Below are 17,148 nucleotides of genomic sequence, written 5' to 3'. Positions count from 1 at the left end.
ATTTATGCAGCCCTTCTATGAGCAATTAATTTTTCTCCAGTTAACTTTTTATTTTTGTACAGTAATTTGTAGTTATGTTCATATAGTTGTTGTGTGTGTGTCTTAGGTAGATTCCCAAACATTTTATACCCTTCACAGTTATTTTTGAATGCAATTTCTTTTTCTGTATGTTCATGATAGGTTTTGTTGGTAATATAAGCAAATGCTTTTGATTTTTGTGGGTTGGTTTTAAATACTACAACTTTGTTGAAAGTATTGTTTCATTCAGTTTTTTTAGTTGACTCCTTTAGATGACTTTATCATCTGGAAAAATTTATATACTGCTACAGCTAGCATTTCTAGAACTATGTAAAATAACAGTGGCAATAATGACCATTCTTCCTTTATCCTTGATTTTTATAGAGAGGCCTCTAGCTTTTCTTCGTCACATGTAATGTTGACCCTTAATTATAGATAGATAACATTATATTAAAGGCAGATCTATTTATTCTGGCCTTTAGTGTTTTTTAGCAGAAATGGATGTTGAATTTTGTCAAGTTTTTTCAACACCCCTTGATAGAGTCATATCTTAAAAATAAATTTTGTTAATGTATCATAATATAAAACAGCCTGATTTTAGTGTATAATCTCAAATATGTTTCTGTACCACTTTACTTGTATATGAATTTTTGTTTTTGCTTTTTTGACCTAGATGTTCATTTAGACTGTTGGTTTTTGGTTTTCTTTCTCTGCTTTGTCTTTCCCTATGTTAGACCATATGTGTAACATAGAGTTTGGAAGGATTCTTTCACAACCTCCCCGAAGTCATTATTCTTTGAATGTTAATCACATTAACAGCTATCTAGTTCTAGGATTTTTTTTCTTTGTAAGTTTATGGCTTTTTCAGTTTCCTTTTCTGATGTTAGGTTATTAAATAATTTATTTCTTGTTCTAATATGGATATTTTATAGTTTTAAAATATTCATCCATTTCATCTTACTATGTTTATGTATAATTGGGCAATATAGTTTCTTATAGTTTAATTTATTTCATCTTCAATAGTAATTATGTCTTTTCATTTTTGATACAAATAGTTTGATTTCTTCTCTATTAAAAAATCAGTTTAGTTAAATTTGTCTATTTTACTAGCTTCTTTAAAAATCTAGTATTCAGTGTTTTTTTTTCTTCCAATTTTGTTGATCTATTCGTTGATTTTTCACAATTCTTACTTTGATATTTACTTTTTAAAACAGATACTCTTTTTCTGGTCCTTTTCTCTCTTTTAAACCGTGGTCTTTCTTCTCCTTTTCCTGGACTATTTCTATGTTGTTTGACGTATTTCTACACCATATACTGTGTCTGTTTCAGATGAATCTAGTTCATGGAATGCCTGTTACCCTCAACGCTTTCTCCATCTTGTGAACCTGATTATATGAAATAATGACTTCCCTTCTCTTTTTCTTCCCTTTTTCCCCTAGCAAATTACTCTTTCCTCCCTTTTCCTTCTTTTAACAAGACCATCATAACAGAACAAAACCGTCTTCCAGCCTTTTGACTCTTATTTGTCTTTTGTTATGATTTTTAAAGATATTATTGTTCTATGATGACTCTTGTTTCTTCTCCTTTAGATTGTAAAATAATCATCCTCTTATAGTTCTTTCCAGTTGATTATATGTGTTTATGTTTCTGTGTTTCACTTGACTTCTGTATTTGCATTTCATAGTTTTTGCTTAGGTTTGTCCTTCAGGAATGTTTGCAATCCTCAAGTTCATTAAAGATCCATTTTCCTCCCATATATTATACTTAGTTTTGCTAAATAACTAATTATTGAGTTTCTTCCTTTATCCTTTTGCCTTTTGGAATATTATATATGAATGTATTTTCTCATATAGTAAGTAGCAGCTGCCAAGTCTTGTGTGGTTCTGATCGTAGTTCCTTGGTACTTGAATTCTTTCTTTTTTGTTTACTTGAAGTACTTTTCACACTGGAAAGTCTTGATTTTGGCTTTGATGTTCCTGGGCCTGGGTGTTTAGTTTTCATTTTGGGTTTCTTTCAAAAACTGACTGCTGAGTTCTTTCCATTTTAATTTTACCTTCTGGTTCTAACACATGTAGGCAGTCCTTATTTATTCTTTTTTTTTTTTTTGAATTCCGGTATCCAGGATTTTTTTTTTCTTAGAGATTTAAATAGTCTTCTGCCCAGCCCCGCTTCTCCCTCAGCTGCCTGGGCCCTGTCTTTTGTTGTGTCTTTGGGTGGATTGTCAGGTTGCCCGTCTCCTGCTAAGGCTCAGGCAGGGCTGCCTGAGACCAGTCCTGTAGACTGATCTGGCTCTGTATTGTGCTCTGGATATATACTGCACTTTGCCTTCTATTTAATGTGACTTGTTTGCGCTTCCTTAGGGTCCTGGAATGGATAGAGGAGCTTATAGCTGTTTTTCTTTATCACTAATCCTGGTGCATTAATTCAAATGTTTGTGGGGAATCTCTGTTTCTTTAGGTCCTAACATGCTTCATTTTCCCATGATAGCCCTCGTTTTAATGAATTCTACAGACCTGCCATACTGGCCTACTTGCTGTGCTTTATACACATCATTCCAACTGCCTCCCTGGAATGTAATACTGTCTTTCGTCATTTTTGCCTTTTAGACTCTCGTGGTTGCATTGAAATTTAGCTTAAGCTTCTGCTGCAGACCTTTCCCATACTAGTACCTTTGAGGTTACATCTGAGTTTGCCTTCTACTCTGAATATTACATCTCCTATTTTTTCCCGTGTATATACATTTTCTCTCCCACTGAAATGTAAATTCCTTGAGGCCAGATCTTCTTTTTCTTTCTGTGTAAGTGCTCAGTAAATGCTTATTGGTTGATTGATACTTTCTGCAGTGTTTCTGTCTAATTGTTGTATGGATTTAATTTTAATTCTATATTTAGCACATAATTCCTTTTTCTGAAGTTTTTGGATTGGAGAAGTATGTAGAAAACGACTTCCCTATCTTGATTTTATGATCAGGCATTTTCATTCTATTGAAACATATGAAATGTAAATGGAGATGCATATATTCATGTGAGGGAGCAGAGAGGTCTTATTACTGATTACTAGGGGAGGGTCAGGAAAGGTTTCTTGTAAGAGGTTGCACATGAGCTAGGTAATAGTGAGGAGAGAGTGTATTCCAAGCCTGAGAGACAACCTCTGCAAAGGCATAGGCAAGTTTAGAAGATGAATGGGTTTTCTATGAAAGATAATGTAATGAAATTTGTGGTTCATACTACAATTCATACTTGTTCATGTGACTTATTCTATCCTAACAAGAATTTAAAGGAGGGAGATGAGCTTTTACACGTTGGTCACTGTGCCAAAAACCAGAACTTCTGCCTTTTGAGGAATGTCTCCAGCAACCTATGGCGTAATCTCGGGGTAGGAGATGAGAGTGAAATATTTTCCAGTAGCTCTTGTGCATGGTTAGATTAGGTTATAACTTCTTGAGAGGTGACTTCTTAGGGGAAGCAGAGAAGGGAATAAGAATTTATATGGTGCCTATTATATGCTAGGTACTATACTTAATGCTGCACAGGTATTTCATTTGAATTTCATAATAACCCTGTGATTTAGGTGCTGTTATTATCTTTACAGTTGAGGAAGCTGAGGCAAATAAGAGGTTGAATAACTTGCCTAGGGTCTTTCAGGTAGTAAGTGTCTGAGGCTGGAGTTGAATTCAGGTCTTCGTGATTCCAGGTCCAGCATTCTATCCACTGTACAGCCTAGTTGTCTCATTCTAAGAAAGTGAAAAGTTGGGAGCTTGTACTGCAGAAGAAGAGTAAAGGGTACTCTTGGGAAATAAGGTTAGGTATGAGGCCTGTGATTGGCTATTGCAGGACATTTTGATATATATATATATACATATATATATATCTATATATATATATCTATATATATATATCTATATCTATTTTTCTGGCTTCCCACCTTTTGATTGGTTCTCATGAGACTACACTCCATGTAGGAACATTATGACATTAGGGTTTCCTCAGATTCCCAGCTGCTACTTCAGAGACTACTGTTTTAGAGGCCTTCAACTTGTATATTGGAGTACCTAAGTACAGGATACAAAGGTTGATAGGAAAACCAATCCAGGTGTTGAATTCCTTAAATGGAGAAGAACCACCTAGGGCCCTATAGATAACTTCAACCCAGTCTGGATCAAGTGATATACATGGATCTGGTGAATCTCAAGGGAGGGAGATGGTTGTGTGATAGTGGAAGAGAGAGAGGACAGAGAGACAGAGAGAGAGAGAATGAACACTGGGCCTTGGAGAGGATGGCCAGGTAATATCTTCTGGGTAGAATCTTGTTTCTGTACAAGTGCAAGAGGAAGAGGTCTGAGATGAAGGGAAATTTGTCAGCTTATAGAATGGTGTTTTTGGAGTGTACAGTGGAAGGAGAAAAGAAATGTGGAACTAAAAGTGAAGTAACTCTTGGCTTTTTACAGGAATTAGGAGAAGATGGGAGTTTGCCATACAGGGGTCGGATATAGAATTATTTGCCTTGCTCTTTTCCTTTCTCAATGATAGTGTAATGACAGAGGGTGGTTCTTTGACTCTTTTACTAAGTGATAATTTATTGCTAGTTTTCTGTTCAAATGTCTTAATAGATACTAACATTTGTCTCAAAGAATGGTGCTGATTTGCTGCTTTTAGGAGTTCTTGCTTTTATTCGTTTTCTGCTTTAATAGCATTTCTGGTGGTTGGTGGACTTCATTCTTATATTTTGCCAGTAACCTATCCCTAAATGTAAAGAATGTAAAGGAACTTCTAATGGCTTGGTGCTGCACAGACTTATTTTGAATATACAAATTGATACATATCATTTGGGAACCTAATAGGAGTAGTTGTTTTTAACTGTTTTTTTAAAAGTATGACTGATGTGCCACATGCAAAAAAAATTACACATTTACAAAATTTTACTGTTTCCTACATTAGTAATTTACTTTGTAACTGTACTTTTGGAGTAGCTGTCATATATAGACTCTACAGATAATAATGATTTAGGTATAAAGACTTGTATAAACATACTTCTTTGGGTGATTTATATTTAATATATTTTTATATTATTATTATTATATTCATTTATAATATATAATATTATATATATAAAATAATATGTATTATTTTATATATATAATATTATATATATAATATATAATATTATATATATAAAATAATACATATTATTATATATTATATTTAATATATTTAATATATTTTTAATATACTTAATATATTGACTTTTAATTATTAGAAAGGTCATATAATGAGTTATGTCATTCCAGTAAGTAAATTATTTCCTGAGAGTTCTTATGATGTCATTCATTATAGTAAGTAAAACAGTTTAATCATATTTCCTCTTATGGAGGAATTGTTTTTGCCCGCCATTTTATTCCTGTTGACAGCTTATCCCTGTAATAGATCTGGAGTCTCTAATGACCATCTCCATTTGGATGTCTCTTTGGCCCCTCAAACTCAACTTGTTCAAAATAGAACTCATTGGCTTTCCACCTAAACTCATCCTTCCTTCAAATTTTACGGATTTTTTTTGAGAAATTTCCTGTTTCTGTCCATCTTGTGATTCAAGTTTGCAACCTATCCATCTTTCCTGCTCTTAACATCCAGTCAGTTGGCAAGTTTTGTCAGTTCCACCTCCACAACATTTCTCTTTTGTTGCCGTCTTTTCAATCATAGGGCCACTTCCCTAGTACAGGCAGGCTGTTGGGATCTTTCACATGGGTGAATAGTACTAGACTTCTGCCTGGATGATCTGCTTCCAAACTCTCCCTCTTCATTTCATTTTCTATGGATATGACCATGTCATTTCCCTACCCAAGACTCTTCCAAGGCTGCATATTACCTCTAACATAAAAGGGCAAATTCTTTCCTTGTTATTTAAGCCCTTTACAATCTGACTTCTCTCTACCTTCCCAGACTTATTTAATATTTCTTCCTTTTACATACTCTCCATCCCTGCCAAACTGGCCTGCTTGTTGCTTTTGGAACTCTGAATCCTGTCTCCTGCCTCTGCCTTTTGCCCAGACCATTCCTCATGCCTGAAATGTACTTCATTTACACCTGAAGTAGGCTGTTCAGGATTCAGTTCATGTCCTTCAAGCAACCTGTCCTGGTCCTATGGTTACTGACTGCTTCCTTTAGAATCTCTGACTTTTTTCAGGTTTCTCTTCTCACTTGGAAGCCTTTGATAATCTTCCTAGTTGTTCTCTTTGCTTCCTAGATGTTTATCTCTTGCAAGGCTCTCTTCCCTGCCCCAGTAGTATGTGAGCTCTTTGTCCTGAGGACAAGAACAGTTTTTCATCTTCCTATTCTTAGCACTTTACACCAGGGATGTAATAAATGCTTATTCTCTAGAATTGAAATGACAAATCTGAATTTGGGATATTTGTTGATATTTTCTTTTAAAATATAATGGAGATTGTTTGGAGTAGCGACTTCTGACTGGAAGATGTAATAATAAAACTGATTGTTTTTTCCATGTTCTAGATTTAGTGCAGGAAGAGGTTCTTAAAAGCCAATCTGCTCATTTTATGAATGGGGAAATTAAAGCCCGGATAGGGAAACTAACTTTTCTGAGTCATACAGGTAAATAAGCTATGGAAGTAGAATTTGATTAGTTCCTCGAATTTCAAATCAGGTACTCTCCTGCTGTACTGAATTACCTTCCTAATTTTAAAAGAAGAATTACTTTTTTGGTGTGCCTAAACACAAACTAGGATCACATATAAATTCCTTGTTTAATGCTCACTTTTCTCTCCCTCATGCCCCTCTCCTCTTCCCCCAAACATTTTACACATAACTGAAAGATCACTTGATCTGAACCAATGCTGTTTTAAGAGATGAATGTGTTGCCTTGTTCTTGGAGACAAGCGCATGACTTCTTATGTCAGTCCTAAGGAACTTTTGTTTTCTTGTACACAACTTCTAGCAAACATCATTCAGTGTTGTCTGACTGAGTAAAATGAAGAACTGGCAAGACTAACTAGGCTAATTTTAAATAAAATCTGAATCTACTAGGAAAGTAGGGTTTCTTAGCAATCTGTTGTTCCAGATCAAGGGAAATTTTATATTTCAGAAAAGTTCTTAGGCTTTTCTTTGTTAGTTTATCTGCTAGTCTTAGTGTAGGAAGTTGAGAGTTTTGATATACAAAAATTTATATAATACATGTAAGAATTTTTTACACAGCTTATAGCTATTTTATAGCTAATAGCTTGTGATATACAATGATGTGCTAATTTTAAGTTGTTCTTGGTCTTACACATTTGGTGGAAATAGAATTTTTGTGTTAAATTAAGTTTTTGTGACTAGGCAGTACTTTGAAGACGCAAATCTTAAATTGCTGTGGATTCCTGGCTATTTTACTTTATTAGTATTATAACTAAAAAAAAAAAAAAAGATTTTGTTTATGCCTTTGGTTTAAATTAAGCCCAGAATTGCCCCTCTTCCCAGCCCTGGTATATTATTTTTGTTGTTTAAATAATACTCATTATTTACCTGTAAACGTAACTATTATGAATATATGCATATATGTATTTGTATGTATATATGTGTGTTTATATATTATTTTTTCTTACTCTTATTTGGACTTTCAAGAATACTTAATGCTATAAATTTAATTGTAGGAGCATAGATTCAGAACTGGAAGGGACCTTTGAGGTCATTGAGCCCATCTCCCTTATTTTACAGATGAAGAAACAGGTTCAGTGATATTAAGGGACTTGCCCAAGGTCACAGAAATAGAGATATGTCAGGGGCAGAACCAGTATTAGAACCCAGATCCCCTTACTCCATATTCAGCTCTCTTTCCATTCCTTTGTGCTGCCACAATAAGAGCAAGTACTGATCATTCTTTATATCACCAGTGCATAGTAGGCAGGGCTTACTGTTAAAAAAAGTAAATGCTTACTGGTTGACTGAAGATTCCTTAGTTGTCTTCAATCACAATCCTTCTATTAGAATAGAAAATGCATAGTAAAATGTCAGACTTATTTTGCTTAAATTTATGTAAATAATTAAATTTTTATGAAGCTAATTTCTCCCAAACTGGGAATTACAGCAGATTTAATGAGCCCTCTTTATACTTAGTACAGTAATTGTTTATTTAAGAGATGTTTAGCTTTGATTGTAGGACATTTGTAGGCACTAGTAAGTAAAACTATTGGATTTCGTGTGGACACTTATATTTCACAAAGTTCTGCATTACTCAGCAGTTAACCATTTCATGTTAGTTTCTGTGCTTACGCTTTTTCAGAATTGAAGTTTGAGATAGCTAAGGATTTCTTAACATCTTCTATAGGAGGCAGCAGAGTATGCAAGAGAGAGCACTGGCTTGAGTCAGAGGATGACTTAGGTTTAAATAGCACTTCTGATACTAATTTTAGTGGGAACTTTTGGGAACTTGGACAGATCATTTTATTTTGTTAGAAAATTGATGTTCACGATTACGTACACATACAGTGGTGATGGTGGAGAAATATTATTAAAGGACTTTTGCCTTTGCTGCAGTTAAACCTTATGTTTCTGTGAAAGGAGATAATAGTAATTTTAAAATGAAGCATTCTAAAGCAATCCAATCCAAAGATAGAGTAATTTCATACTTATGTGCTGAGGAATGATGGTAGGAAAATATTAGAGTCTTTATTTTTCATAATTAAACTGTTAGTTTCTGTAAGAGCAGAAAGCTTTTTATGTACAGTAAAAACACTGCAATTTATCACATACAGTAGTTTCAGATCTGAGCTGAGCTGTTTCTGACACCATTTGATTGTGTGTTTGATTCTGAATTAATTTTTGGTTATTGTGTACTTAGAAACCTTTTATGGTTGCCAAAGTTTTTGAGACCTCCACATTCAGTTATGTAACCCTGATGCAACCCACAGTTTTAAGTAGTGCTGGGCTAACTCAGTAGTTTTTAACTTCTTGTCCATGAACATTAAAAAAAATTTTTTCTTAACATTTAATATAATTGGTTTCCTTTGTAATCCTACATACTTAAAGTCCTTAGTTTCCTCAGACTAGAGGGGTCTATGACCCAAGAAAAGTTATGAACTCTTATAATATAAATGTTCAAAATTGATTTATTTAGTATTTAGTCAGAAATAAATATTAACTACTATTACTCTACCAAGTAGAGGTACTTCTGTTTCTGTCTCCCTTTTATCACCAAACTTGGGAAAAACTTGTCCACACTTTTCTTCCATTTTTTTTATCACTCATTGCTTCTTGTGATCCAACTTAACATTTTACTTCTTCATTGGAATTGGTCTCTTAAAGATCACTTATAACCTCCTAATTGTCAAATAGCTTTTCCTTTTCCATTCCCTGTCCTTCTTGGTTTCCCCACATCATTTGATACTTTAATATTTTTCCCTTACTCAATATTCTTTTGGTTTCCAAGATTACATTATCCTAGTTTTCTTCCTTCTATGTCCTTCACTGGTTGATTATTTTCTGAAGCATAAATGTTGGTGTTCCTCAGAGATAATAAAAGAGGGCCATTTTCTTCCCTTGCATTTTTATTCACTTCCATACCTTAAACCATCATCTCTATGAAGTGTACTCCCAAATTTTTTATGTTTAGACCTGACTTTTCTCTTTTGCTCTTGACCTATATTTCAGACTTCCTCATGCCATTACTACAAACCTGTGCTCTATAATCTTGCTCCTAAAAACTACTCTGAATTTCCCTATTTCTACTAATTGCATCACCAAGCACTTAGTACACCATGTTTAAACTAAAACTCTTAGCTCAAGACCAACAATCAAAAGAACAAGAAAACCCTATAAAGCTCCCTTGATCAGAGCAATTCATTTGCTATGAACCCTTCTTTTTTAAAAGATGTAGATTATATTCAAAGTTAGCCTAGTTAATCTTTATGGTTTTGTTGATATTTTCTTGAATTCTTCTCTTTCTTCCACTGCATCTAATAAGTTGCTAAATTCTATTGATTCTACTTATACAGTATTTATCAGATTCATTTTTTCCTTTCTGTTCTTTCTGCCATAATACTAATATAGTCCATATTTGCCCACCTACCTGGTCCATTGCAATAGTCCCCAAACTGGTCTTCCTAGTTCCAACTTTTTGTCTTCCAATCTATACTGCATGCTGTTGTCAGATGCACATGTCTCATCATGTTTACTTTTCTGCTCAAAACTCTTCAATCTCTTACTGTTGTTTTGGGAAAAAAACTGAGATGCAGTAGAACGTATTTTAAATTTGGAATCAGAAAACTGGAAAAGTTCTAATTCTGCCATTTAATACTTATAAGATTTTGAACCAGTTTTCTTGTATATGAAATGGGTATAGTAACACTCAAGCTTCCTACTTTATGAATTATTCTTTTAATTAACAAAAATACTGAATAATTTTTAGTGTTATGTTTTATATTTAAATTCTTTTAAAGTTGCTAATCCACGTATTATTATATTTTGCTCTCTAACTGGTACATTCTACTTTGTGAATTTTTTGGATGATCGATAATTATTTACTATACATAAATTACATACATATATATCTAAGCTTAGAATCTGAGTTGGAGTGCATTTATGGCAACTTTACATATAATTCTTTGTCTGTCTCGGTTTATGGACTCTCAGATACTTTGTATGTTCTATAATTCCAGGCACTGTGCTGTGCATTGTGGGTACAAATAAGAAAAAAGAGAGAAAGTCTCTTCCCTCAAGGAGCTTACAATCTAAGGGATGAAGAGAACATGCAAAACTAACCTGGAAAGGGAAGGGAACACCAAGGGAAACTCTGTAGTGGGGAGGGAAATCTTTTTCTGTGGAGTTGAAACCAAGTAGAACTGGGAGATAAATTCGAGGACAGAAGGGAATCACTTCTTGTTGGAAAAAGCACCTACTTTGGTATCAGAGGGCTGAGTTCAAATGTAAATCTGATGCTTACCACTTCTGTGACCTTAAGCAAGTCACTTCACTCTGTTGAGCCCCAATTTTTGTATCTGTAAAATGAGGAGATAGGATTAGATGGCCTCTGGAGTCCCTTCCTACTCGGAATTATTTAAGGTGAAGCCACTGAGTTGTGTGATGAAGAGAGAGGAGCATTTCAATATGTCGAAATGTCTGGTGGATTCAGAAATGTATAGGGATGGTATGAATCTATGCAAATGTACCCTAAGTGAGAGAGAATAGTCAGTACAATAGCATGGATGAAGAATAATGTGAGATGAAGCTGAAAAGATAAAGTAGAGCTGTAGTCTGTAAGACCTTGAATGATAAGATGAGAAGTTTATAGTAATAAATTAGGAACCATTGAAGGATTTTGAATATTAGAGTGATGTGTTTGGACCCAAGTGTTAAGAAAATTACTTTGGAGGCTGTGAAAAGCATGAGTTGGAGAGAGAAGAGACTGGACACAAGAAAGGCTAACATAATACTTCAAAAGAGAAGTAATGAAGGCTTGAACCAGGTTAGTTTTAAAGTTATTGGTGAAGAGGAGACTAATGCAAAGGATATTAATATGAGGTAGAAATGACAGGACTTGGTAATTGACTTAGTGAGAGGGAAAGAGGAAGTCAAAGATTTCTTCTGTCTTTCCCCAATCTCTGCCTATTAAAATAACAATCAACTTTCAGGGTTCATCTGAGATGGTGCTTCCTTTGTGAATCCTTTCCCATCCTTCTTCCTGAATTGCTCTCTCCTCCGTAGATTTTCATAGCATCACATTCGTATTCATCAAGGAGATTGCTTTAGTTTTGGTGCTCATATCTCATCAGTTCCTTTTTCTGCCCTTTTTGATTAGAAGGTTAGAGGGTAGAGAGAAAAAGCTCATTCCATAGCTTCCCTTTATTAGGGGGTCTCTAAATCCCAGGTATCTTTTCCATTTGCCACCAGCTGCTCTGGTTGTTTTCTGTGCCTTCCTTGTTGAGTAGCAAAATTGTTGAGCTTTGTGACAGCTATTTTACTTTCAAAGGGAGGGTGAAAATGAAGGAAATAAGCATTTATATAGTGCCTACTATATAGACACCAGGCACTGGGCTAATCACTTTACAAATATTGTCTTATTTGATACTTATAACAATTCTGGCAGGTTGGTGCCCTTGTTATCCCCATTTTACAGTTGAGGAAACTGAAGCAAACAGGTTAAATAACTTGCCCAGGGGGTCACAAGGTTAGTAGCTGGATCCACAAGCTGGATCTGAGCTGAAGTCTTCTTGATTTCAAACTTAATGCACTTAAAAGATCTGTTTCAGTTAACTACAGATTTCATAACTGTGTCCTGAATTGTTGAGATTGCCAGAAATCTAAAGACCAAACTAATGTGGGGACGGGGACAGAAGGAGGGGAAGGACCTCAATGTACTTAGAAATTTTTATTTGAGTGAAAACCTAAAATCTTTTTTTTTCTTTCTACAGGATTTAAATAGTATTTATTCTTATCTTCACGGAATGGAGATTGTATCAAATTTCAGGGAACATCAGCTAAGGTAAATAGTAGCCAACAAATACCCCAGAATAAGGAGAAAAATGTGACACACTAGTGGGAATAAAAAGCTGCTTCCCTTTAGTGATTTTCATCATGCACAGGGCTTAACAAATACAGATTAAATATCATTACATAAGAAATCCATAATAGTGAAAATATTTCAGAACTCAGAATTTAGTTGATTTTGTTATAGTTATGAAATTCGCTATTGTTAACAATTCAGTTTAACAGATTTTTTAAAAAATCGTCTTTATCTTGTAATAGTCATTTGTATTTTTTGAAAATATAATTGATATTGTAGACCTGAAGGATGTAAATGGCCTGCTCAATTATAGTTGAAGCCTCATGCTAGACTGTGACTAATAGAGGTGATGATAATGAAAATGTATTTCAATGCTGCTCCGTACCTTTGAAATTTATGTGTCTCTGTTGATTTATTTATCTATACAAGACTGTGGGGTGTTGAGCAGAAGAATCATCATTATTCCCATTCCCTGGCATTTCTGGGTCTGGTTAGCTCCGTGGTGAATAAAGCACTGGACCTAGAATCAGGAAAGCCTGAGTTATGAAAAGGTTTACTTGCACAGCTACAAGAACTCTGAGAAAGATATGTCTATCCTGTTTTGTTCAGATTCCAAGTCCAATGATGCTTTGGAAAGTCCAACGTATTTTTGTACTTCCTGACCATTCTCTCTTGTCCAAAATGAGTAGGTGACCATCTTATGACCACTTAGTGGAGATGCTCCATGCTTCACCCAATCCGAGATCCCTCTTGCTAATATGTCATTTTTGGCCCTCAAGAGCAAGGTCTATTAACCAATGAGATCCTGAATTTTACCATGCGTCTTTTGCATATTTGAGTATCAGACTCTATAAAGACAATGTCCTGAAAGAAGGAGGGATCTCAGATCATGAGGATGATCTGAGATCCCACTTCATTAGAGGGATCCACCTTAATAAGGTGCAATTGCTCAGAACTTTGTCTTAGTCTCTTTATTGTAGGTTGGACAGTTTTAATTCCACAGCCCTGCCAACCAGGGACTGCTTGCCTTGTATTTCTTCTACTCCTGAGGCCAGGCAGGCATCACTAGACCCCTTTACTCATGAAAAAATTAAGAGGTGAAATTTAAGGCACTGAATACTTCATCCCTGTATTTTTAAGCTTTTTTTTTTTTTTTTAAATACAACATACTTGAAAACTCATCAATTTATTTGTGGATGAGAGAAAGGGCATTAGCTCAGGTTGCTTGCTTATGACATTTACATGGGGGTTATTGGGAAGGGTTTTTAAAAAGAAAAATTTGACTAACATTTCAGGGTGTTTGGTTTAGGTCTAAATGTTAGTAGTTGGGGTCAGCTGAAACTTCAGTTTGTAACTTGTCTCTTTTACTGCAACTAACACTTGATACAGCAATTTAAACTTTGCAAAGCATTTTACACACATTAACTCACTTTGGCCTCACAAAAGTGGTGGGTACTGTAGTTATCCCTATTTTATAGATGAGGAAAGTAAGGCTGAGAGTTGAAGTGACTTTCCAAAGGTCACCTACCTGACCATTAGTGGAAAGAATGCTGGATTTGGAATGGAGACCTAGGTTCAGATCTCATCTTTGTCACTTATCACTTGTGTGGTAATTGCTTTTCTTCTGTGGGTCTTAGTTTCTTTATCTGTAAATGAAAAGATTGGACTGCTGAGTGGGCTAGGCCTGATTCAAGCCAGTTTCCTGATTTTTTTATGTCTCATATTGGAATTAAATGAAACATTGGTAGGTCATTCAATGTTTAACAGAAGGTTTACTTAGCCAAAGTTTAGAAAGGATACTGAACTAGGATACAGGATGTGGCCTTCCATCACCTCTGTGTGGAAACCATTCTGGTCAGCACGACAGGGTGTGGTGCCTGCCAAATCAGAAGGGCCCATACTTGATACAGGTGGGTCTTCCTATGCCTTAGTTGTACAGAAAGCTGTATCAGTACAGCTTGAAGTTATATCAACCACAGCTAGATAACTTGAGTCTTAGCCTCCTGTGCCAGTCAGATCTTAGCTTCTTTGTTTTTTAGGCAGAGAACTAGATTAACCTACCAGAGGGGTAAGTGAAAGAGGATCCTAGTTCTTTTAGAAACTAAATGATTTCTATGGTCCCTGATAGCTCCTAATCAATAATTCTGTGAAGTATCAGAGGCTGAATTTGAACCCAGGTCTTCCTCACTCTTAAGTCTAGTATACTGTCTACTATGCTATGCTACTTTCTGAGCCTCTTTTGTACAGAGGAGATTAGTTGACCAATACACATTTGTTAAACACCTACTGTATGGTAGGCACCGTGCTAGGCTCTGGGGATACAAAGAAAAATTATAGCTAGCCCTTTCACATCAGAACTTTCCCGTTTGTGGTTTTGATGTAGTGTGGGTTGGCATAAGAAGTTAAATGGGAATTTTGGGGGAGTTTTGTGGAAGCTGCAGAAGATATGTGAAGTCCAGCAGATAACACAGAGCCTATGACCAAATACTTAACCCAAATTTTATAATAAGGTACTGTAAACACTTCATTAAAAAAAGGAAAAAAATTCAGTTGACGTCTTTGGTATGTGGGGTGTCATGCCCATGAGACTCGTGATATGGAAGGGCTAGCTATTATCACTCTTGTCCTCTGTCCTCTGGAAGCTTATATTCTTTTGGGGGAGAGCAGCATGTCCACATATAAGTATACACAGAATAATTGTGTATAGAAAGAATACAAGATAAATGCAAAGTGTTTAAATACAAGGTAATTGGAGAAGGGGAAATAGGGGAAGATTTCATGTAGAAGGCAGAAAGAAATGAGGATTCTCTGGAGGCAGGGTTATAAGGAGGGAGTGGAGTGCAGGCTGTGTGTGTGGGGTATGGGAGAGGGCTGATTCAAAAGCCTGCAGAATTTGTTCTGTGAAGAACAAGAGACAAGGCTTGGATGAAAAAAGAAAATAATGGACAATGAGACTGGGAAGATAGATTGAGACCAGTGGTGAAGGGCTTTAAGAACCAAAAAGAGAAGTTTGTATGTGATCCTAGAGTCAGCTGAGAGACAGTGGAGTTTACTAAGCAGGAGAGTCACATGGTAGAACTGTGCTTAAAGAAAATTACTTCGGCAGGATGTGGAGGCTCAATTGTTGAGGGGAGAGACTTGAGGCTGGAAGACCAATTAGGAGACCATTGAAGTAGGCCAGGTGAGAAGGTCTTATGAGGTCTGAGATGAGGTCCTGAATTTAAGCTGATGGTTTGTCTGAACTAGGGAGAAGTTGGATGTCAGGAGATTTTTTGGAGGTAGAAACTGTAGGATTTGGCAACTGTCTGGATGTGTGGGGTGAGGGAGAGTGAGGCATGGTGATGATACCTTTAGCACTTATCTTACAAAGTTGTTTTGAAGACTAAATAAAATAAGGAATGTAAAGTGCTTTTTAAGTTTTAATATGTGATATAAATGTCCATATTATTGTTAATAATATTGATGAAAAATAGTATTTTAACGCTTTCTGCAAAATACTGTAGACCCCACATTCAGGGTAGTTTTGAGCTCAGGTTCTAATTTATTTAAAGATGTGGGTTGATCTGTAAAGAATTTCCTACCTTCTATACAGGTAGCTCTTGTCTGGGATAGGACACATTGGGGTGAATATTCAAAAAATAATTTGAATTTTCTTCAGCAGATTTGCAGCGTATCTTTTTTTAGCTTAATGTTAAAATTGGTGTGAATTCCCTGAGCTTACAGCAGGGGTAGTAGTCTTAGAACATTCTTGGTGACTGAGAAATCTGGTATGAAATTTCATATTATCTGTAAGAGTGCTGAATTTGACCTGCTGAACATGGAGTCAGAGGATCTGAGTGGAAATTCCGAATGTCCCAGTTGGTGACTTTGGGTAAGTCACTAAACTTCTCTAAGCCTTTTTAAAAAAAAAATCTAAGTTACCTATAAGGTCCTTTCTAGCGTTTAGTCTATGATCTTATGATCTTTTGATTCTATTATATTTTATGATCTGTGCTCTTTGGAATTGAGTATTATGTAAATGGTGACTCAGTAGTCTAGATGTGGACCCAGATTGTATCCTGGTTTCATGTCTTTTGTTGTGGTTGTATTACCTCTGTGCTGGTGCTGCCATCCTCATTTTTGTATATTTTTCGTTTGCTTGTGGCTGACTTGGCCGTTTTTTTCTCTTTTCCTGTCTAGCAGATTCTGACTTCCACAGCTGACCTTTTTTATCCCTCAGTAACCCTGATATCTTAAAGGTTTCTCACCCTAGCTTTGAAGTCTTTTGCTCTAGTGCTGTAGATATACAGAGGGTTTTTTATTTTCTACTGGAGAATGGAAATTATTAAATTGTTGCCATGTGTCAGATAAGGGCCCCAAATGGGGAAAGAGAATGAGTGGCCTCAAGTAGTAGTAGTGTTTTTAAAATGTAGAGCCTAAGCCATACTTTGTGTTTTAGTTATAAATTGATAATCTTGATTTAATGTCAGAAAGAAAATTTAGTAAACATATCGCACAACAATATCATTTTTAAAAATGCTACTTTGTGCTACTTTGAACAGAAGATGAGGTTTATAACTGATTGAATGCAATAGTGTGACACTGCTCAATGTTAGCTCAGTTTGTGTCAAAGGTGGTCTTTTAAGCTGTGTAACTTGAATA

At 35.4% G+C, this 17,148-nt stretch overlaps 1 protein-coding gene across 9 annotated transcripts in view; it reads left to right on the top strand.

The window, feature by feature from the left end:
- RAPGEF6 (Rap guanine nucleotide exchange factor 6) overlaps positions 1-17,148 on the top strand; it is a 225,407-nt gene that overhangs the window by 18,862 nt on the left and 189,397 nt on the right. For 7 of the 9 annotated variants that reach the window (XM_072629969.1, XM_072629966.1, XM_072629967.1 and 4 more), the window contains exon 2: positions 12,416-12,486. The exons of 1 other annotated variant lie outside the window; for it this stretch is intronic. In XM_072629969.1, the coding sequence (XP_072486070.1) occupies positions 12,416-12,486 (71 nt within the window). Of the gene's footprint in view, positions 1-12,415; positions 12,487-16,296; positions 16,379-17,148 lie in introns of those variants that run through there. One more of the 9 variants, XM_072629970.1, reaches the window with a different exon arrangement.

Source organism: Notamacropus eugenii, chromosome 1 (genome assembly GCF_028372415.1).
Source record: "Notamacropus eugenii isolate mMacEug1 chromosome 1, mMacEug1.pri_v2, whole genome shotgun sequence".
In the NCBI taxonomy this organism is placed as follows: domain Eukaryota; kingdom Metazoa; phylum Chordata; class Mammalia; order Diprotodontia; family Macropodidae; genus Notamacropus; species Notamacropus eugenii.
Note: the sequence above shows the minus strand (reverse complement) of the source record. Positions and strands in the feature narration are given on the sequence as shown.